This window comes from Elaeis guineensis, chromosome 11 (assembly GCF_000442705.2).
Source record: "Elaeis guineensis isolate ETL-2024a chromosome 11, EG11, whole genome shotgun sequence".
Taxonomy (NCBI): Eukaryota; Viridiplantae; Streptophyta; class Magnoliopsida; order Arecales; family Arecaceae; genus Elaeis; species Elaeis guineensis.
Window position 1 is genome coordinate 68,984,363 of NC_026003.2, and position 23,095 is coordinate 69,007,457.

The 23,095-nt window shown below is 41.6% G+C and overlaps 1 protein-coding gene across 1 annotated transcript in view; it reads right to left on the bottom strand.

The window, feature by feature from the left end:
• The window catches only part of LOC105035113 (BEACH domain-containing protein C2), a gene marked incomplete in the record, with an annotated part of 97,910 nt that overhangs the window by 33,359 nt on the left and 41,456 nt on the right, over positions 1-23,095 (bottom strand). The window contains 1 exon segment of the mRNA XM_073245534.1: positions 21,960-22,582. Coding sequence (XP_073101635.1) covers positions 21,960-22,582 — 623 coding nt within the window.

The window sequence follows — 23,095 nt, forward strand, 5'->3', positions numbered from 1 at the left end:
AACCAAAAATGAGTCTTAGATCTCTGACAAATATCCAATACCACATCATCATCAAGTAAAAGCTTCACTACCAAACTTCTAAAATAAGTCCATGCTTGCTAAACATAATGCAGTAGCAATAGAAAATTCATCTTAGATATCAGCTTTAATTATCCTTCTGCAATAACAGGTTTGCCAGTATCAGACCATGTACAGTTTTGTCCCGATCATGATGGTTCCGGCATGGTACCATCCTGACCAAGATTTGCTGTCTCGATGCTGGACACTGTACCGATAAAATCCTATTATAGTGGCTCTATGCAGTACAGTATGGTAGTATCGGTATAGAGCAGTACAGTATGGGATGCCCCTTATCAAGTGGTACAGGATAGTACCGCAAACCATGTTACCGACACTTGAGACTGTTTGACATCTAGTACCATACTACGATGTCATTTTTTCAATTATTTGTTCAATTTCTTTTAAACATTTTGTCTTAAATGAGCACTTGAGTGAATATTGATATGTTTTTTTAAAAGGAGGTTTTCGGCATCTAGGAGGCTAGATCACTTTGAGCGCAGGTCATACCTGCCCTCCCTCTCTTCTTTATCCTCTCATTCCTCTATCCATCTCCCTATCTTTTCGATCTCTACCCACACTGCCCCTTATGACCGAGTCAAACAAAAGAGTGTGCTCCCCACTTCTCTTTTTCTCTTTATGTATTTAGAAATAGCTGACAAGTGTCCCACAAGTGTCCCGGTTCCCTATCAAAAAGATACAATACTGATAGTGGCATCCTGCTTCATTCACCTAAATCCTTGATCAACTTAGTTTTGAGGTTTCGACGATCATCGACTAGATTGCTAAAATTTGATGTCCTAATTTCCCTAGTTCTTATAAGCATCCCTTCCTCAAAGTTATGCAGCAAAGCATTGATAATTACAAGAATCAAGAGGACAAAAGCCCCGAGCACCATAGGTTCTACCAAGGTTTCAGGAACCGGTACCGAAACCCATACTGGTTCCTGCTAGATACGGTACCATATCGACCCTTACCAACATTAAAAAAATCAAAAAAATTCCCACCCACCACCACTAAAAAAAAAAAAGCCATGCTGAACCGTACCGAACCACATCCATACTGCACTGAATCGGACTGAACTGCCTGGTTTCGTGCGGTTCGGACCTGTACTATACCAGACCGTAACCAACCGGTACAGTCCGGTTTAGGCCATATACCGAAAAATTGGTCTGAACCGTGCCGGTTCCCCGTCGATAGGGTACAGTACAGGGTGTACTAGCCAGTATGGAATACCATGGGTTCTACAGTATAATAGTCCAATTTCTTTCTCTTGCTCACCTTGTCAACCATCTCCTTCTCATTTTTCAATCAACAAGATGTACATTACAAGACCCGGAGGGCCAGAAAAGAATACACTATTACAAGGCTCGGATACACGACTTGGAAGAGATACACCGGAGGCCACTTCAAGCTGTAAACTTCTCTTCCCGGTTCTGTCCAATCGCATTTTCCAGTGCGTGTGATAAACATGCTCGGCTTCTCCCGCTCCATCTTCAGAATCCCAACCCTAGGGGGGAAGAATGGGATAGAGTTCAGGAGGCAGCAAAGGCAACGGCAGCGGCGACAACGACCTGTTTCAAGAAGAACTGGGGTTACCCCGGGGACGGCGATGGCGTCGGAGATATGCGCCATCGCCGAATGCCCCATGACAACCGCTGTCCTAGGCATTCCGGCAAGGTCAGCATGCGCTACTTCCACCGTCCCCGCAACAAGTTTTACTGCCCCACCGTCGGCGCCGACCGCTTCTGGTGCCTCGGCTCGGACGACATCAAGGATCCCGCCACGGCTTGTGACGACGACTCTGCCCCCTTGACCGGCGTCGCCCCGATCAGCTACTCCGAAATTCCCAGGCGGAACGCCTTCACCGGTTGTCCCCGTTATTAAACCCCTGTTGTTGAAGGGATTCTCCCTCGAGCCCCCTTCAGAGCGACGAGAACCCACGGCGGCACGACCGGAGAACTCGCAGACTGTTGTTCTCCTCCTTGCACCCTTCCAAGACCGTGGCATCCTCTTGAGATTGGCCTCCAGGGTGGAGGTCCTGGCGGGGGAACCCCTTAAAGAGAATCGGGGGACTGGAAATGGCGGAGAGCCGGCGGAGATGGCAAAAACCGATGCAAAGGACGCTCGGAGTCGGAAGGGGCACCGATGGAGCGGCTGAGTGGCTAAGCTCTCTGGCGAAAGGAAGATGTCGTCCCTCAGGCGAAGTGAAGCCCCCCAAGAAAGGGTGGGGGGTTTAAATAGGCAACGGAGCCTAGCGCAATTATAGTGGCGAGTGTCCCTAGGCCAATCGGTGCTCATCACGTGTCCCGCGTGTCCCATTCGCCGCTACCTGGGGTTGACTGTTCGCAAACTTTCATGGCACGACGCTTGGGATCACGTCCCGGTGGGAGTTCCGAAAAGACTCTTCGGGTCGCCCTAATCGGAAAAAGGGCTCCAACATGTGCGCATTAAATGCCAAAATATCTGAGGACGGTTGCGCGCGGGCGTCAGGGCGAGAACTTCGACTGCAACGACCTCTCTATACTTCCTTCATTTGAAATTCAAACTCGGAAGTAGGGGGACTGGTGTTGGGTATAAAATACCCTCGGCCGAAGTTCTTGGTGGGATTGACCCTCGCAAGTCTCTTCCGACTTTCGACTGCTGTTGGTGAACTCCCATCGCTCCGCCCGGACTCCTACGGGAGCCGGATCCCGTCCTCAACTTCAACTGCTGGTAAGCCTTGTTCGGACTCCTACGGGAGCCGGACTTCGCCTTTGACTTTAATCGCAGGAAGACTCCGCCCGGACTCCTACGGGAGCCGGGCTTCGTCCTCGACTCCCACGGCTGTAGACAGACTCCGCCCAGACTCCTACGGGAGCCGGGCCCCGTCCTCAACTTCAACTGCTGGTAAGCCTTGTCCGGACTCCTACGGGAGCCAGACTTCGCCTTTGATTTTAATTGCAGGAAGACTCCGCCCGGATTCCCCGCCCGGATTCCTACGGGAGCCGGGCTCCGTCCTCGACTCCAACGGCTGCAGACAGACTTCGTCCAGACTCCTACGGGAGCCGGACTCCGCCCACGACTTCAACCGCAAGCAGACTCCGCCCGGACTCCTACGGGAGCCGGACTCCGTCCTCAACTTCAACCGCTGGTAAGCTTTGTCCGGACTCCTACGGGAGCCGGACTTCGCCTTTGATTTTAATTGCAGGAAGACTCCGTCCGGATTCCTACGGGAGCCGGGCTCCGTCCTCGACTCCAACGGCTGCAGACAGACTTCATCCGGACTCCTACGGGAGCCGGACTCCGCCCACGACTTCAACCGCAAGTAGACTCCGCCCAGACTCCTACGGGAGCCGGGCTCCGTCCTCAACTTCAACTGCTGGTAAGCCTTGTCCGGACTCTTACGGGAGCCGGACTTCGCCTTTGACTTTAATTGCAGGAAGACTCCACCCGTACTCCTACGGGAGCCGGGCTTCGTCCTCGACTCCAACGACTGCAGACAGACTCCGCCCGGACTCCTACGGGAGCCGGGCTCCGTCCTCAACTTCAACCGCTGGTAAGCCTTGTCCGGACTCCTACGGGAGCCGGACTTCGCCTTTGATTTTAATTGCAGGAAGACTCCACTCGGATTCCTACGGGAGCCGGGCTCCGTCCTCGACTCCAACGGCTGCAGACAGACTTCGTCCGGACTCCTACGGGAGCCGGACTCCGCCCACGACTTCAACCGCAAGTAGACTCCGCCCAGACTCCTACGGGAGCCGGGCTCCGTCCTCAACTTCAACTGCTGGTAAGCCTTGTCCGGACTCCTACGGGAGCCGGACTTCGCCTTTGATTTTAATTGCAGGAAGACTCCGCCCGGATTCCTACGGGAGCCGGGCTCCGTCCTCGACTCCAACGGCTGCAGACAAACTTCGTCCGGACTCCTACGGGAGCCGAACTCCGCCCACGACCCCAACTGCAAGTAGACTTCGTCCGGACTCCTACGGAAGCCAAACTCCGTCTTCTATTCCGACTGCGGGAAGACCTCGCCCAAACTCCTACGAGTACCGGACCTCGCTACCGACTCCAACCGAACTTCGACCGACAAGTCTGGACTCCCTAGCAGGCCGTATTAACGGCCACGATTCTGCTCCACTCCCTGCGGCGGATCCTGTGCGATTCCACCACTCCCTGACGAGTCACGACAGCGGACGCCGCTCCACTCTCCGTAACTGATTCCACATGGCGAGCCACGGCGATAGCCACGATCCCCCTCCACTACCCTCCGCAATAAATTCCTCCTGACTCTGGACGGCCCACTACCAGACGGTTACAGGCGTCGCTATCAATCTGTTGCCCCCTCCGTCTATAAAAGGGGAACCCCAGATACGTTATTCTATAAGCTCTCGTTTTTACCTAGAAACTCTGCTAAAATTTCCGTTCGAGCACTCCATTCTTGTTGAGGCAGAGAACTGACTTGAGCGTCGGAGGGTCTTGCCGGAGCAACCCCACCTCCGATTTAGACTTCTTTTGCAAGTCCCGGCGGCGACCGCGACTCCAGCTTCTCCGGCGTAAGCAGATTTTTGCACCAACAGTAACTATGTGCACACACATCAGAAATTAACAGATTGCACCCACTATGGCCACTCCAAAAGAGTAGGCTTACTGGGTCTCCATGCAAACAAAAACATGAATGCATGAATGCAGCTAGGATTTAGCTGCCAGACATGATACTATAGACAACAGAATTTGTACTGAATATATAAAATGTGTGCAGCGAGATATAAGAAAAAGAAGTGCTGGTCCCATGGCATGGCAACAGTTCATGCGCCCTACCAGTGCCTCACCAGCATGCAACATTGGTACAATCGCAGCTCCAATCCAGTACTTGGCACCTGCCTTGCCAGTATGACATGTCAGTGGCATGTCATTGACAGTAGCTCAGTCCAATCCTTGAGTCAAAGTCTAATAATTTGGAGAGACAAAAATTAGCCTATCCATATCATGTTGTATCTTACCGTAGAAAGTCCTTGACAGAGAAGGATACAATTTAGGTGTGCGATACTCTCTGTTTCCATATGTTTGGGTAGGGTCGTAAGAGGGAGGAGACCTCCATCTACCATTTGATTCAAAAAATTTTAGAGAGGATGAATGAAATAAAGAGAATTGACAGATTACCTATCCATCCTGGACAACCAATTTACATCCTCCCAAATTGGGAAGATGCAAGGATGGATCGAGCATTAGATTGCCCCTCATTAATCTTTTTGACAAAACTAAAATACTTCTTCACTTTTTCATTCATATTATTTTTATGTATTTTTGTTTTATCTATACTATTAATCCTATGCTATTAAATTTTATTACTAATTATTTTAATTTTAGTACATAATTTTTTTAATTATAATTATATAATTAGAATTATCTTCTATTTTTCTACTCGTATATACTATTTTAATTAACTATTTGCATAAAATTAATTAACTATTTAAATTAAATTATAAATTAATTAGTTATACATAATTGATATACATAAATAAATTAATTCATTAATAATTAATTTATAAAATTATTTATTAAATTAAATTTAAATTAAATATTTGTATAATTTTTGATATAATTATAAATTATAAAGATTATAAGTTTATGGATTGCTTGCTTCTTTAGTATAAATCAAGATTTTAAATCTTGTGGGACAAAGGCATCCTGATTTTCGTTCAGAACGAGATTCCCCACATCCCGTCCCGTCTCGGTCGAGCATCCCAATACATGCTTGGGATGCCCTTATACATACATACATACATACATACACATATATATATATATTTATTTATCTTAAAATTTTACTGATCTATTTATTGTTTAAATATTTTGAACTTCTAAGATAAGGCATAGATAAATATGATTTGTTCGATTTAAAAGAATATATAGGATAAGAATCCTAGCCTAAGCAGTATCTGACCATACGTGAATAGGTGAGTGTCGAACGAAGTCACGGATGTCAATCGGAGCAATTGTGTGGGGCCTGCGAGTGCGATGCTCAAGCCGAGAGAAATCACGGATTTGAAACATTTTGAGAGCTATATCTTGTGGATGCAATCGAACAGACGAGATCAAATAGATCGCATCACGCAACCCACAAGAGAAATCCGTATCATGATCGCATACACCAAGTGTAATTGGATCGAGTCAAATCCCATGATGGATGGCATGCACTAGGCTCAATTGGACTGCATCAAATCCCATGGTGGATAACATGCCACACTACCCTTTGTATTTCACCAATTCCCGATTGCACGCTACCGACCGTGCATATGCTCCGGGATTTAGCTTGGTTCACTTAGACTTGGTGCATGCATGAAATGCAATTGGATCGCGTCAAATCCCATGGTGGATGACACACCATGCTACCCCTTGTATTTCCCAATTCCCGATTGCGCGCTATCCACCATGCATATGATTCGAGATTTGCCCTGATTCACTTGGACTTGATGCGTGAAATAATTTCTCGCCCAAAGGTCCCGAACCCTCTTTCCTTCCCCTGTGGTCTCTCTCCTACCTCCCTCCCAAGTCCCAATTGGCTCCGATGCTTCGCATCGGAAAATCAATGGCCTCCCTCCTCTCTCCTCCCTTCTCCTTCCCAAGCTATCCTCCACCGGCATACTCTACTTCGAAAAACCGAAATCAAAGAGCAAATGCCATGCTCCCTCCGACAACAATGCCGATGCCAATGCACGGAAAAGTTTAGTACTCCTCTTTCCTTCATTCTCCCCACCTCCGGCAATGAATGGACCGTTCGAACTTCGAATCATCATCAGCATTCGAAAAGAATAAGTTAGGGCACGATCGGGATGCTGTACCGGTGCTTGATCCAACCGGGATGAAGACAGGATGGTCGGGACCAGGGTTTGCCATACCGGGCCGAACTGCCCGGTATGGGGCGTGCCGAACCGTCCCGGCGGGGAACCGAGACGGTTCCGGCATGCAAAACGGTACATGCCGTTGCCGGAAAGAAAAAAAGAGGAAGAGAGAAATAGAGAGAGAGGGAGGAAGGAAGAAAAAGAAGGGGATCCGCCGGAGAGGCCGCCGGAGGCCCTCCGACGGGCAGCCGTGGCCGTCGGGCGGCGGAATGGCCTGACGCGGCTCCGCACGGGGAACAAAGGCGGATCACCCCTGTTTCTCAGATTTTTTTTTTTAAAAAGCTTTTTCAAAACGAAGTCGGCAAGTGGTTTGCCAACTTCACTTAATTAAGTCGGCAAACCACTTGCCGACTTCATTTTGAAAAAGCTTTTCTAAAAAAAAATTGAGAAACATGGGCGGATCGCCCTTATTCCCCGCGCGGAGCCGCGGGAGGCCGTTCCGCCGCCCGACGGCCACAGCTGTCCGCCGGAGGGCCTCCGGCGGATCCCCTTCCTTCTTTTTCTTCCTTCCTCTCTCTCTATTTCTCTCTCTTTTTCTTTCCCAATTTCCTTCGTCGGTTCGCCTCGGTTCGAAACGAAACGGAGGCGTGCCGTATCATACCGCCGACCGACCGATCCGGCCACCGGTACCGGTACAGGAAACCTTGGTTGGGACAAAGACCAGAAATGCATTTCGAGGTCCCACACTCGTCTCTGGTGCCAAAATCCCAAAGGAACAGGACAGGACAGTCGGTACGGCCCCCATCCCACCGGGACTTCAATCATTGGTATAAATAAGTATTTTAAATTGATAAAATAATTTTTTTATCAAAGAATAGTTCAGTAAAAATGTTATACAAATATCATTCATCCTCCCTTTCATTCCTCCTATACCAAATAAAGGAAGAAATGATTCCCATCCATCCCTCCATGTTTTACAAACACATAAGAGGATGGATGGATATGGACAGAAGATCCATCCATCTTTCCCTCATCCATCCTTCCTCTATTCATCCTTCCTCCAATCCATCTTTTGTACCAAATAAAGTGTTATTGTTAAGTATTAGACCAAAAGCTAGATGCAATTGATTGATCTCCTCTGAAAAGAGTCATTTGATCTTGTTTGAGTGTCTCAAGAAAATGGCACATTCTTGACTAGATTCAAGACAGAATTAACATGTCATGTGGGGAAAGAGCGCAAACTATATTATTTATCCACGTTCCACGGACATCACATCACTTAAATTAGGTGTATCTTATTATTTTTGTCAGTAATAATTTTTCAGTATAGTTGCTACCATTAGTTCTAGTCTTACTTATGTCATTAACATCTAAATACAGTTATTTTATGTTAATTTTATCATGTTTTACTTCAAATTATGCAATGCATAACATATAATACAGATATTCAAGATGATTTATAATGTTAGATTAGCAAAAAGCTGTACTTATTTGTTAAAATATATCTATACACTAGCATTAATGAAAATATGCTAGACTAGAAAAGACAAACAAGGTAACTGTCCTAGGAAGCCAGTCATGTGTCTTTAACATATGCATATCATTGCACACCAAGTATCAGCATGGCATGACATGAACCGGCCAGCTAAAGCATGGCAAGACATGAACCGTCTAAGGTACCACATGTGTGAAGTGTGATATTACCAACCGGGCAACATAATTGGGAGCTGAGTTGAAGGTAATAATCATATGACATAGCCACACAAGAAAATGTTTAAGCATATAGTCCAAACTTCAAAGTTTAAAGTTTAAACCAAATTCAAGCATGTAAACAACATGAACTTCATAAGACGTAATCCGATAGTTGTCCCTGTTTAACACAATTGTAACAGCAAGTGCTGGAGTTGTGTCAAATCTGAGGCGGCTGCTGAAACCCTGATACCACAGGCCAACTCAAAGGGTCGACCTTAAGCACAAGGTATTCTGGTACAAATTAACTGGCAAAATGTCAACTGGAATTCTTCAAGAGAGATCAGCAAACAACTAATTTATTTAAAATTAGCAATATTCAATGCCACTATAGGTAGAATGTAAACAAACATGAGGGACTTAAAAGTTTGAGCATCAGGAAGTTTAAAAAGACACTGTGCCCTTCAAAAATCGTATGTCAATTTATCCAACTAATATGACAAGTAATGACTTGTGACAGCTAGAAGCCTTTTAACATGTGTAAATTAAGTAATAAAATGTCAAGTCTTCAACTTTTCCATCTATCTATAAATTAGATTTTCTATGAAGATATTATACTCAAAATTTAAAATATGACATTAATTTAGTAGAAAAGTGTCCATGTGTAGTTTTTTGGAGTTCGATTATCTCAATCACTTGAATAACTTGCATAAGTGGAAAGAGCTCGGCTACCTTCTTAAAAGACCCTGAACTTTATGTCCCAAATTAACTTAAACACTGAATTTCAATTTCTCATAATTTGACCCCTGAATTTATATCTCGTTAACAATGCAACCCCTTGTCAGTCAAACATAAAATAGATAATAGAAAAAGCCATGCACATCCCACATGCACTTTTAGTTTGCTTCATACCACAATTGGGAGCAAGCCTATGTTGTTTTGACGACATGTGGCCTCCATTTGCCGCCAAGATCAATTCATTTCCTGCCAAAATGGTGTCTCTAGGCCTTGTTAGAGGCTCTATTTCATAAAGCCAAAAATAGAGTAGGAGAAGGAGCAGAAAGTGAGAATCTGACAGAAGATTTTGGCAATGAGTGCAGTCTCATCTAGTTCATACAACCAGCACCCTCCCAATGCTGATGAATGCAGGGCACCTAATGGTTGAGCACACCTTGTAGACCCCCCAAAGCCCTAGGAGAAGATTTTATGGGTGTAGTTTGTATGATCCAACTAATCCTCTAAGCAAAGTTTTACGTCCCGATGGGGCGGGGGGCGTCTCGATCATCCCGTCTTGTTCTTATGAGAAAACAAGATCAGGAAGAGGTCGAGACTCCTAAACCCATCCATGTAAGGTAAGAAGAAGAAAGAGGAATTGATGCAGACACCAGAGCCATCAGAAGTCGGCGACATGATTTAGATTCGATTTGAATCGAAGAAGCCCCGTTAGATTGACTCTACTTCAGTTATTTATTTTCAGTCAATAAATTTTTGATGCATTTAGTTTTGGGTCCATAGGACCATACTTAGGTTTGTATTGGGTTTGTCCACATCACCTTTGGAGCCACCACTCTCCATACGCCTAGGAAAGAAATATACATGCCAACATGTGCCGTGCCCAAAGATTCTCATGCCAAATTTTGCCAAGCATCAAGCGCCCACATAGAGTTCCATTTCTTCCTTAGGATTCCTTAAGAGTTCTTGGCTACTTATTTTGTTGAAGGCTGATTTTTTTTCCATGGTAGATTACTTTGTTTGAAAACCAGACATAATGCTTTACTTTTTTGTGTGAGGGCTGATTTCTTCCTTATAAAAGACAAGGGATTCCTAAAAAAATAAGACCCTTAAGGTCCTATATAAATCTTTGTATCTTTCATAAAGAGGGCAATGAATAATTTTACAAACCCCACAAATACTTGTGTCAATCGTTTCGAGAGGGAGAGGGTGTGAGACCAAAAATCGCCCCACAAGACGAGAGTGTGAGGCCCACTTTCTATCCTATCCCTTTAACCTTCATCTACTTGAGATCCAACATTCTTACAACCCCGATTCGACTCCACCATCTACCCACGCAAGCCTATCCTACCAAGAGAAGATCTGCCTCTTCCAAAATTTTCGTCTATCGTGCTGAGAGAAAAAAAATGATCTCTTATTCTACAGATCATATATTGGCAAGGACCTTTGTTCCTTCTCAGTTGATCTTTGATTTTTATTTTTCTGTTAGATCCGATATTGGTAAAAATCTAGTTCTTTATCAACGGATCTGTTTGGTTAAAAGATTAAGAGCCTTAATCAGAATAGTTTTTTAACTACCACGATCCGGATTCTTATCATCTTCTCGGATTTTCTCACAGGTTTAATGTTTTACTCTCTCATTTCATTCATATTTCTTTTTGCATTTACTTGTGAGCATGTTTAATTTCTGCTATCTGTTTATGTACTTTCCTATTGCTAGTTGTTTACTGATCTCTAGAAGAGCATTCATCGCATCATTTAGATTGATCTCGCTTTGGTCTCGTATCAATCAATCACACCTCCTGAGCAGAGTATAGGCAACTATACTGTTTGTCCTGAGAATAATGATGCCCCTGGCCGAACGTGATTTATTGTTGATGAACAGAAAGAAGCTTAATCATTAGGATTGGTTTCTTTCTCTTTTCTTTAGGGTTGTCCTGCATCAATTTGGTATCAGAGCCAGTTGATTAGGACTTTAGTTTAAATTCAACAATTTAAATTCCTGCAAATTAAATTTTCGTACTTTAAATTTCATAATTTACTTTCAAGTATTTTAATTTTCTTATTACACCTTATTCCTGCATCCTAGATTTGCATGACCACTAGATCAGGTATCTAGTACCAACGTCCTACTCCCCCACCCAACACCAATATGAATCCCAATACAGCAGCCATCATTAATGCTCTGACTGAAAAGTTTGATGACATAAAAAATTTTGTGAAAGCCATGAATGAGAGAATAGTATTAGAAGAAGCTAGGTAGAAACAATCTGAATCTGAGTCTCCCCAACTACCTATAAGACAAAGAGGTAGGAACCTAAAACTTGATCGACCTATAGGGGCACGTCCACACCATAATCAATTTGACCAAGATGAGCATATCCTGGAGAATGTGAAGGTTGAAGCCTCAAGTTTTGATGGTTGTCTAGATCCAAGAGTATACCTAGACTGAGAATCAGGCATGGACCACTATTTTGGACGGTACGAAATGTCTGAAGCAAGGAGAATTAGGTATGCTAGGATGAAGTTGGTTAGGCAAGCCCAACTTTATTAGAAAAGTGTTGAGCGTCTTCTCAACCAGAGAAGACAAGATCTGATAGAAACCTAGGATGAGATGAAAGAGAAACTCAGAGAGAAGTGCCTCCCCACCTCCTACCAACAAAGATTTTTAGATCAATGACAGAGGCTTACTCAAAGGAACAGATCAGTCATCGAGTACATTACGAGATTTGATGAGTACCTCATGAGATATGGAGTAGCCGAAGATAGGGTTGTTACCTTATCTAGATTTAGAGCTGGCTTATGAAAGGATATCCAGCGTGAGCTCTTTCTGCGAAAGGTAACCACATTAGAATAAGATTATCAACTTGCCTTAGATTTTGAGAGATTTTTTAGATATTCGACTCTCCGTCGTCCTGAACCCAATATTAATCAAGCTCCTAGTAACGGACCTCCACCTACAAATTCTATTGGGAGAAAAGATGATAAAGGAAAAGGAGCTATAGGAGAGTTATCAAAAAGTAGTTCTCGATCTCATTGCTTCAAGTGCCATGGTTACGGTCACTTTGCTGCACAATGCCCCAATCGATCATTATTCGTGGAAGAATTAGAAGGAGAAATCCTAAAAAATATTGAGGAGAAAATTTGTGAAGCTGATCCAGACTTAGCCAAGCAATTTGTGAGTACTGAGGACATCCTAGGTTATATTACACCCGAGTCAGACCTTACGCTTGGAGTCGTTAGGTATGTTGTAGCACAGACTAAGGAAAGTGAAGACAGACGTAGAACCTCTATTTTTCATACTTTCATAAAATTTATAAGGTGATCATTGATAGCGGTAGCTGTATCAACACCACCTCCACCGACACGATTAAGCGATCAGGATTAACTCCAGTAGATCATCTCAGCCCATACCATGTGTCCTAAATAGATTTCTCTTCTATTCCCATCAAATTTAGATGTCGTATTCCCATCCAGCTTCATTCCTATCAAGATCATGTGTGGTGTGATGTCTTATCCATGGAAGTCGGAAGTATCATATTAGGTCGGCCTTGGCTATTCGACAATAATGTTATGATTTATGACCAAACCAACTCCTGTAGCTTTACTCATCATGATAAGAAGATCACAATTAATCCTTCCCCACCTAAGGCTATCAATAAAAAGATAGACGATGGACCAAAAAAAAATATCAAGAAGAAAAGCCTCCATCTGATAGGTGCTAAAGAATTAGAGACAACCATGAGTGAAGGATTACCAGTTTGGATGCCTGCTGCAAGAAAAATTCATGGAGACTCTAAGGTGGAATATCCTAAGAAAGTAGCTAGCCTTCTTAGTGAGTTTCATGATGTCTTTCCTGAGAATCTCTCAGATTACTTATCGCTTATGAGAAACATTCAACATGCCATTGATTTAGTTCCTGGATCTATCCTATCCAACTTGTCCCACTATAGGTTGAACCCTATTGAGCATGCCGAACTGCAAAGACAAGTTAGAGAGCTGATAAAAAAAGAATTCGTGAGAGAAAGTTTGATTCCTTACGCGGTTCCTGCACTATTGACTCCAAAGAAGGATGGTACATGGAGGATGTGCATAGATAGCCGTGCCATTAACAAGATCACCATTAAGTACCACTTCCCCATCCCTAAGTTAGATGACATGCTAGATATGATGGACGGAGCCATTATTTTTTCTAAGATTGATCTTAAGAGTGATTACCATCAAGTAAGGATTAGATCGGAAGATGAGTGAAAAACTGCTTTTAAGATAAAAGATGGTTTATATAAGTGGATGGTGATGCCATTTGAATTATCTAATGCCCCTAGTACTTTCATGAGGTTGATGACCCAAGTATTACGACCGTTTATAAGAGTGTTTGTAGTCGTATACTTTAATAATATTTTGATCTATTGTCGAACTAGAGAAAACCATCTAGACCATCTCCGAAGAGTGTGCCAAGTTCTTAAAACAGAAAGTTTGTATGCTAATCCTAAGAAGTGCGCTTTCATGGCAGATCGTATCTTCTTAGGTTTTGTTGTTACCTCCGATAATGTCTCTGCCAACCTCGAAAAGATTAGAGCAATAGTTGCGTGGCCGATACCCAAGAGTGTGCATGACGTGCAGAGTTTTCATGAATTAGCAATCTTTTATCATAGGTTCATAAAAGGGTTTAGCACCATAGTCGCTCCACTGCATTAGAAAGGGAGATTTTGAATGGACTAGGGCAGCCAATAAAGCCTTCCTAGACATTAAGGACAAGATGACCCACGCCCTAGTCTTACGTCTATCTGATTTTTTCAAAATTTTTGAAGTAGCATGCGACGCGTCAGAAGTTGAGATTGGTGGTGTCCTTAGTCAAAGTCATCCGATAACATACTTTAGCGAGAAACTTAACGATTTTAAACTCAAGTATTCTACCTACGATAAGGAGTTTTATGCGGTAATCCAAGCTTTAAGATATTGAAGACATTACCTACTACCACAAGAATTTATTTTGTACTCTGACCATAAGGCCCTCTGATTCCTGAATTTCCAAAAAAAACTGAATCATAGACACGGTAGGTGGGTCGAGCTTTTGCAAGCCTATACTTTTATTTTGAAACACCGTACGGGTGTAGAAAATCGTGCTACTGATGCTCTAAGTCGTCATCATACTTTGCTGTCCATCATTAGTATAAAAATTATTGGTTTTAATAAGGTTAAAAAAGATTATGAGTATCTAGATTTTGGTGACATACTTACCGCTTTATGTAAAGGGCCATCTAGATAATATAGTGAATACACCCTTCAGGATGGTTACCTATTTAGAGGAACTAGGCTATGTATCCCCCGTACATCTTTAAGAAATTTTCTAGTTTGAGAACTACACGCTGGAGGATTAGCTAGACACTTTGGTAGGAATAAAACCATAGAGTTGGTAGAAGCTCAGTTCTTTTGGCCAAGCTTGAAAAGAGATGTCACCCGAATTGTTGCCCAGTGTAGAACGTATGCCGTGGCCAAGTAGAGAAAACAAAATACCGGCCTATATACACCCTTACCTATACTAGACTGTCCTTGGCAAGACGTTAGTATGGATTTTATTTTGAGATTACCTAGGACAACTAAGAAGCATGATTCTGTTCTAGTGGGTGTAGATAGGTTTTCAAAAATGGCCCATTTCTTGTCCTGTTGCCAAACGTCCGATGCATTGAAAGTTGCAAGGATATACTTTGATGAAATTGTTAGACTACATGGATTGCCTAAAACCATTATGTCTGATAGGGATGTTAGATTTATGAGCTATTTTTGAAAAACCCTATGGCACCTTCTAGACACAACTAAAATTTTGTTCTGCCTATCACCCACAAACGGACGGTCAGACCGAAGTGGTCAATAAGAGTCTTGAAAATCTATTACGTTGCTTGATTGGGAAACATATGGGTAATTGAGATCTTTTGCTATCCGGAGCCGAATTTGCATAAAATAGCTCTGTTAATAGGTCCATTGGCATGAGTCCTTTTGAAGTAGTTCATGGATATCAACATAGAAAACCAATAGACCTCATCTCACTACCCATGCATGTTAGAATTTTCGAATCTGCAGAGTCATTTGCACAGCATGTCAAGAGTCTACATAAAGAAATCAATAAAAAAATTAGCATTAGCAACAAAATTTATAAATAGAATGTAGATTCTCATCGACGTGCCCAAGAGTTTGCAGAAGAAGATTGTGATGGTTCGATTGAGGCCTGAATGATTTCCATCTGGAACCGTGAAAAAATTACATGCCCGAGGAGCAGGTCCGTTTAAGATCATAAAGCAAATCGGACCAAATGCGTATGTTGTGGACTTACTTTCTGATTTTGGGATTAGCTTTACTTTTAACATTACAGATCTCGTCGCCTTTAAAGAGCCAACTCGGATATCTAGTGAGTCGTTTGAGCTTGAACCAACCTTTGAGAGCAAACCTGTCCCTGAGTGTCCACCAACCAAAATATCAGCAAAACACGATCAGATTGAGAGAATTTTGGATGAGCAGATCCTCTCCACCCAGAGTCCAGACTATTAGCGGTATTTAATCAGATGGTGAGGTCGATCGGAGTTTGAAAATACCTGAATCACTCGAGAAAAATTGCAGTGCATTGATCCCGATCTGCTTGAGCGTCATCAGAGCGAAATCGATCCACACTCGATAGGATGGAGTTCTCTCCACCTTGGGAGAATTGGTGCGGACACCAGAGCTATCAAAAGTCGACGATATGATTTAGATTCAATTTGGATCGAAGAAACCCCATTAGATTGACTCTACTTCAGTTATTTATTTTCAGTCCATAAGTTTTTTATGCATTTAGTTTTGGATCCATAGGGCCATACTTGGATTTGTATTGGGTTTGTCCACATCACCTTTGGAGCCACCACTCTCCACACGCTCAGAAAAGAAATATGCATGCTAGCATGTGCCGTGCCCAAGGATTCTCATGCCAAGTTGTGCCAAGCATCAAGTACCCACGTGGAGTTCGATGTTTTCCTTAGGATTCCTTAAGAGTTCTTGACTACTTATTTTATTCAAGGCTGATTTCTTTCCCATGATAACTTACTTTGTTTGGAAACTAGACATAAGCTTTATTTTTTTATGTGAGGGCTGATTTCTTCCTCGTAAAAGATAAGGGATTCCTAAAAAAATAGGATCCCTAGGATCCTATATAAATTTTTATATCTTTCGTGAAGAGGACAATGAATAATTTTACAAACTCCATAAATACTTGTGTCAATCGCTCCGAGAGGAAAAAAGTGTGAGACCCAAAATCACCCCACAGGCCCACTTTCTATCATATCCCTTTAACATTCATCTACTTAAGATCCAGTGTTCCTACAACCCCGATTCGCCTCTACCATCTACCCACGCAAGCCTATCCCACCGAGAGATCATCTGTCACCTCCAAAATTTTCATCTATCGTGCTGAGAGAAAAGAGTGATGTCTTATTCTACAGATCATATATTGTCAAGGACCTTTGTTCCTTCTCAGTTGATATTTGATTTTCATTTTTCTATTAGATCCGACGTTGGTAAAGATCTAGTTCTTTATCGATGGATCTGTTTGGTTAAAAGATTAAAAGCCCTAATCAGAGTAGTTTCTTAATTATCATGATCCGAATTCTTATCTTCTCGAATTTTCTCATAGATTTAATGTTTTACTCTCTCTCGTTCCATTCATATTTTTTTTTTACATTTACTCATGAGCATGTTTAATTTCTGCTATCTGTTTATGTACTTTCCTATTGCTAATTGTTTACTGATCTCTAAAATGGCATTCATCTGCATTATTTAGATTGATCTCGCCTTGATCTCGTATCAATCAATCACGCCTTCTGAACAGAATATAGGCAACTATATTGTCTGTCCTGGGAATAATGATGCCCCTGGCTGGACGTGATTTGTTGTTGATGAACAGAAGGGAGCTTGATCATTAGAATTGATTTCTTTCTCTTTTCTTTAGGGTTGTCCCGCATCAGGAAAGAAAGAATAGAAGATGGAAAAAGGAAAAAGGAAAAAGGAAAAAGGAAAAAGTGAAAGGAAAGAAGAAGAAAAAAGAAAAAAAGGAAGAAGAAAAAGAAAGAAAAGAAGGAAGAAAAAAAAAAGAAAGGACATGATGAAAAGAAAGTAGGTAGAAGAAAAAGAAAAAAAATAAGGAAAAGAAAAAAAGAAAGAAAGGAGAAAATAAAAGGAGAGAGATGGAAGCTATGTACTGAGATATATGATCGAGACGTCTGTTGGGATGAGATGGAATGGGCCAACGGGGCATCCTATTATATGGAGATACCGAGACACCTCTATCCCACGGGATTTAAAAACTTTCCTCTAAGTAAATGCAATGCATTTAGATGGAAGGACCCCGAAATGTACTCAAGATCGACGTAGATTATCCCTAGTTTTCTATGAGCAAAAGACTCACAGGAGGCTCAATAGGAGGCTAAGGAGAACAGAATATAAGCAAAGGAGTTAAACTTTTAACGCTGAGAGATTAGGTAAAGAGGTGCAAAGGTTAGCTGCTTCGCTGGCCGAGAAGGAAAAGGCACTAAATAGGAAAGATGGTGAAATTTCAAAAATATGAGCCATCCAAAGCATGGTATTCCATACCGATCTGAACCGATTGGTACATCCCATACCAAACCGTACCAATATGAAATAGATCCGGTTCCGGCCGAATTTTCAGCAAATGAGCTAAATCGGACTAAACCAGCCGGTTCCGTACAGTATTGGCTAAAACCACCTGATACCGAACGATTTGGTCCAGTTTAGTATGGTTCGGGGCCGATTCTGTCCAATTTTCTCTTTTTTTTGTGTCGATGGGTGAGATTTTTTTGATTTTTTTATTATCAGTACGGTCGTCCAGTACAATATGGTACCATACAGTACCGGCCAGCAATCGGCATAGATTCCGATACCAAATCCACGAACCTTGATCCAAAGCTTGAAGGGCACTACGAGTCATAGGGCAAAAGGAAGATGCCTATGCTGGGTTTTGGCGGTAACATGGGTTGCTTGTGATATCTATCATGTGGTTTAAGAGACATGCCCCAACTACCCTAAGTAGGTAGCTATCTCATCTCCCTTAAATTGTTGTGAAGTACCATGCTTTTATAATTTGTTAAGGAGTTATGCAGCTCTGATAGGCATTTGTGGGTTGGGTGAATGTTTGTAAGAGCTTATGTTGCCTTTTGTATCTAAGTTATGGAATGGATGGAGTTTGCTACCTTTTGTACCTATTTATATGTTCATGCTAATGCTTAGTTAATTTTCTGTATTGGCTCAATCCTGATATAATTCAATTATGTCTAATTGAATCCAATACATATAATAAAGTGAACAAAATTGATACATTGGAACATGTAATGAACAGAAATAAGGGAACCATCTTGCTATTGAAATTAAGCAGAATATGCCATTAAGTTAAGATATCATTTACATAGTTCTGAGTACATATCATCAAGCCACATTTAGTCAAAAAGCCACAAAAACACCTAGTGACAAAGAAAGACCCCAACTGCACAAAAATACACACCTCTTACAAAAAATTCCAGTATCTTTACTCCAGGTCATGAAAACACCAAAGACAGGTCAATTCTCATGCTAAAAGTCTGATTGGTCTTCCTTCCAACTGGTCTGAATGCCCACCATGCTTGTTGTCTAGCATCCTCCAATCCACCCATTGTCACCCAATTCATTCCTCTCCACTGGCAGTTTATAGGTGTCACCCTTCTCATTAGTGCCCAAGCACTTGAGTTGCCATGAAGTGATTGTGAAGTGTCACCTTCTGCCACTAGCTACTCATACCACTTAACCCTCCTCATAGGATCATCCCCTCAAAATTCCTCTTACACTTCATGATCCACATAGACATGATACAGTTCATCATCCGCCACTACTAGATTGGTAGCCTACTTCATTGTCACTGCTGCCCATGACATAGTTATCATCCTCTTTTTAGTCATCCTCATCCACATCACTTGGGTATTCACCCTCATAATCACCTTCTTCATCATCACCATGATATCGCTCCTCCTCCCCTACATACCCTGTTGCTGCTCCACACCCTCATCCATCACATCCTCATCCCTTACACTCTCTACTTGGTGCACATCCAATTTATCTTCATCTACCTTATAGGGATTTCTTCTTCACCTTCTTCAATAATCCTCACCTTTTTTGAAGGAATACCAGATTGAGTTCAATATAGATTTTCACCTCTCTACTAGGGGGAACTTGGGAGCATATATTAACTTCATCCCTATCAATATTCAAGGCCACCAAACCATTGTCTAAATCCTTACCAAGAATTCTAAACCAGCAAGTCATACTCTTGTTCTCCTAACTATTCAACCATGTCATCTATATCTAACAAAGATAATTCATCAAGTTTGTTGTAATCCCAGTAATCAACCATATCATCTGGATACTTTTTTCTTAGTTCATCCATAAATAGCCACCTTGATAGAATTGTATTGTAATGTAGTCATAACTAGGATACAAGTCTACACACTAATAGAAAACAAGATAATATAGCTCAGTCAGTAACAAAGTAAGTAGTACAATGTCACAAACACATACTTCAGAACTCATTTATAACACGGTACACAGAAAATATAGTAATCCCATACCTAAGAACATATCACACGATCAATATAGGCTGCACAGAGTTCAATAAAAATAATGAGACATCACAACAGCACATATAACTATAGTTAACTAATAGCAATTACAAGCCACACAAAGTTAAATAATCAGAGCAATTACATGCCACACAGAATTAAATAATCAGAGCAATAACAGGCCACAGAGAGTTAATTTATTTAAAAAAAAAGAAATGGAACATCCCCAGTTCCAAACAGCACACAAACTTGAACTATAACAGAGCAATTACATTGGCACCACAAAGAGAAAACAAGACCAAACTAGCAGACAAGAATGGAAGAAATTTTGGACGAAAGCCTCAATGAATCGAAGCACATACCATAATTTGGTTTCGAATACTTGCTCCTTGCTTTCTACTCTCCGGTGCCATCTTCTTTGGATGTTGGCCTTTGTTGATTTTCCTCTCTCTCACTCAAAATGTCTAACAAGAACCGTAACCTCCCCACCCCCCCCCCCCCCCACCAATTTCATAAACAAACATAGGCTTGCTTCCACTTGTGCCATGTAAGTACACTGAAAGGGTACATGCAAGGTGCGTGGCTTTTTCCTTTATCTATTTAACAACTGAGTGATGAAGGGGTGACATTGTTAATAAGTTTGGGAGTCGAGTTGTGAGAAATTGAAGTTCAGGACTCAAGTTATGCTGGGATACAAAGTTCCGGGTTTTTTATGATGTTTAGCCAAAGAGCTCATTAATAATTTATATAGGGATATTTCAAATAAGTATTTTTTTTTAGGGGAAAAAAAAGCTTGACTCTGCAACAGTAATGCTAGAAAGTGCACAACATTAAGAATGTTCCAACAGATAATGGTAAACCAATAGGAGAGATACAGCCAAGAAATAAAATGGCCTATATGCCAAAAAAATCAGTTTGTCTTTGCACCAGCATATATCCATATACACATGATAAAATATAGAATTATATCAATAATCATAATAACTATTCTATAAATTTTTTTTCTAATTATGTATGAGACATTTTTCTCCAGTATGCTAATGAAGTTCACAAGAATCACAACCCCATAAATTGAATTATAAAAACTAAAACAAAAAAAAAGAGAGAGAGAAACACAACTATAGAAGCCTACATCCAAAACTAGCCTGAAAGGATGTCTCTATCTCATGTACCAAGATCACATTGATGCAGTTCATTACTTCCTTACAATAAAAATAGACATAGGGCATCTAGGTCCTAGGATGTGTATGGTTAGGGGTTAAAGGGGGACCAAATGGAACATAGGCCCCTTTAACCCATTTATTCAATATAACCCACCAAACACCAGAAGAATAACCAATTTATTCCAACGGGAAAAGTGGAGATTTCAAAGTTGGTAACGCTACTTTTATTACACCCATCCAATAGAAAATTATTCCACCCCAAAAGATAGAAAATTTTATTCTACAGTGAAATGGGTGAGTGATTTACTCTAGGTTAACTTATTATGCAATCAAATGCAGCCCGAGAATATAAAAAGTTGAAACAGAACAGCAGCATGAGAAACAGACATAGCAGACAAAATATGCTATTTCCATAAATTGAAGCAATATCTTACATTGATTAAAAAATACATGCAAGTCTAAATATTATTCTTGTGCAACAAATATAAAGATATGCACTAATAAGGTGTTAAATCTATGCACTCTGCAAGGACAAAATGCAGAGTTGGATTTGCAACAAACTTTAATGAGTAATTTAAGAAAAATGGTAAACCATGAGAGGCTTCAGTGGTTAATTATAAAAATATAATGAATGAGAACAGATTGAGAATTATGAGTTTATGACTGTTCAATCACAAACAGACCTCATTAACTAGGGCAAAGAAAGGACCTAAATATGGCCATTGGAAGTACATAGCATCGCATATTATCACAAATGAAGGAAAGGAAATGACACACTGATCTAGTAGAAGGGATATGGTATCAATTAAATGTAGATACAAAGTTGCACCAATTATGAGTGTAATGGACAAGTCTTAGTAGAATGCTACCTCCAAAGAAGTGCTGAGCGAGGTTTCCTTGTTGACAAGCGATTATTGCTATCTAATGGCTTGGTGTTCCCAGCTTGATAACTCAACCCTTCTGATATGCCATCTTTTATGCTTATGCTTCTTATGAAAATGTCATCTTCACCATTGTCATCCTCCCTCATAGACAAAAGTACCATCCGAAGCATGCATAAAAATGGCTGATCACTGTCCAACAGCTGGTAGAGTGCTACCATTCCTCCCATCCCAGTGCCAGATCCACCTCCAATACCAAGACCACCACCAATTCCAGATTCATCTAACAGAAGTGCCTGCAGCATGGCAACTGATTTCTTCACTAATGGAAGTTCAATCCAGTTCCCATTTGAATCCTTCTCCAGAGCAGATCTCCAAGATTCCCAACCACTTCCCCCACCACCAAAGGCTGTTGCTTTTGTGGGAAGGCTAACACCATACCACAATCTGCTCCTATAATTCCAACCCTCAACTAGATCTAAAACACAGCTCCCATAAGATACAAATGCACAGCGAACAGATTCATAAGGCTCTGCTGCAGCTGCTGCAGTAAGGCGCTCCATAACTGCTGCAGAAATTTGGCCGTTTGCATCAGCCATAGAAGCAAGGACCTGGGTTGGATTACAGTATACATACTGAGAGAGGAACAGGATGATATGGAAAAACAAATTCAGCAAGAAATAAAGTCATTTCATTATATTTGAATATATGATTGTGCGCATATAAATATATGCATCAATATGGCGGTATGGATATCCCAAATCGACCTAGATATGAAATATAAAATTTCATTCTTGAAAAATCATTTCATCAAAGAACGCTTAAATACATGCTGCTGGCTCCATCTATAAAGACTGTTTCTCATATTAAGTGTCAAACTAGTGGACATTGGTATGCTTGAAATTTTAGCTAATTCTAACGTAACAAAACATTTTAAAATTCATGCAGGCATAAGTTGAGTGTCAAAGGCAGACCAAGACATTCTGTCAAAAATAATTAGTGTGGCACCATAAAATGAACAATTACACCGCTGAAACAGAATTATGATATATTGAAGACTGAAAAGTGAAAACTAAAGCATACTGATATAAAATCACAGCGAAGATTGTTGATATCTTGTCACC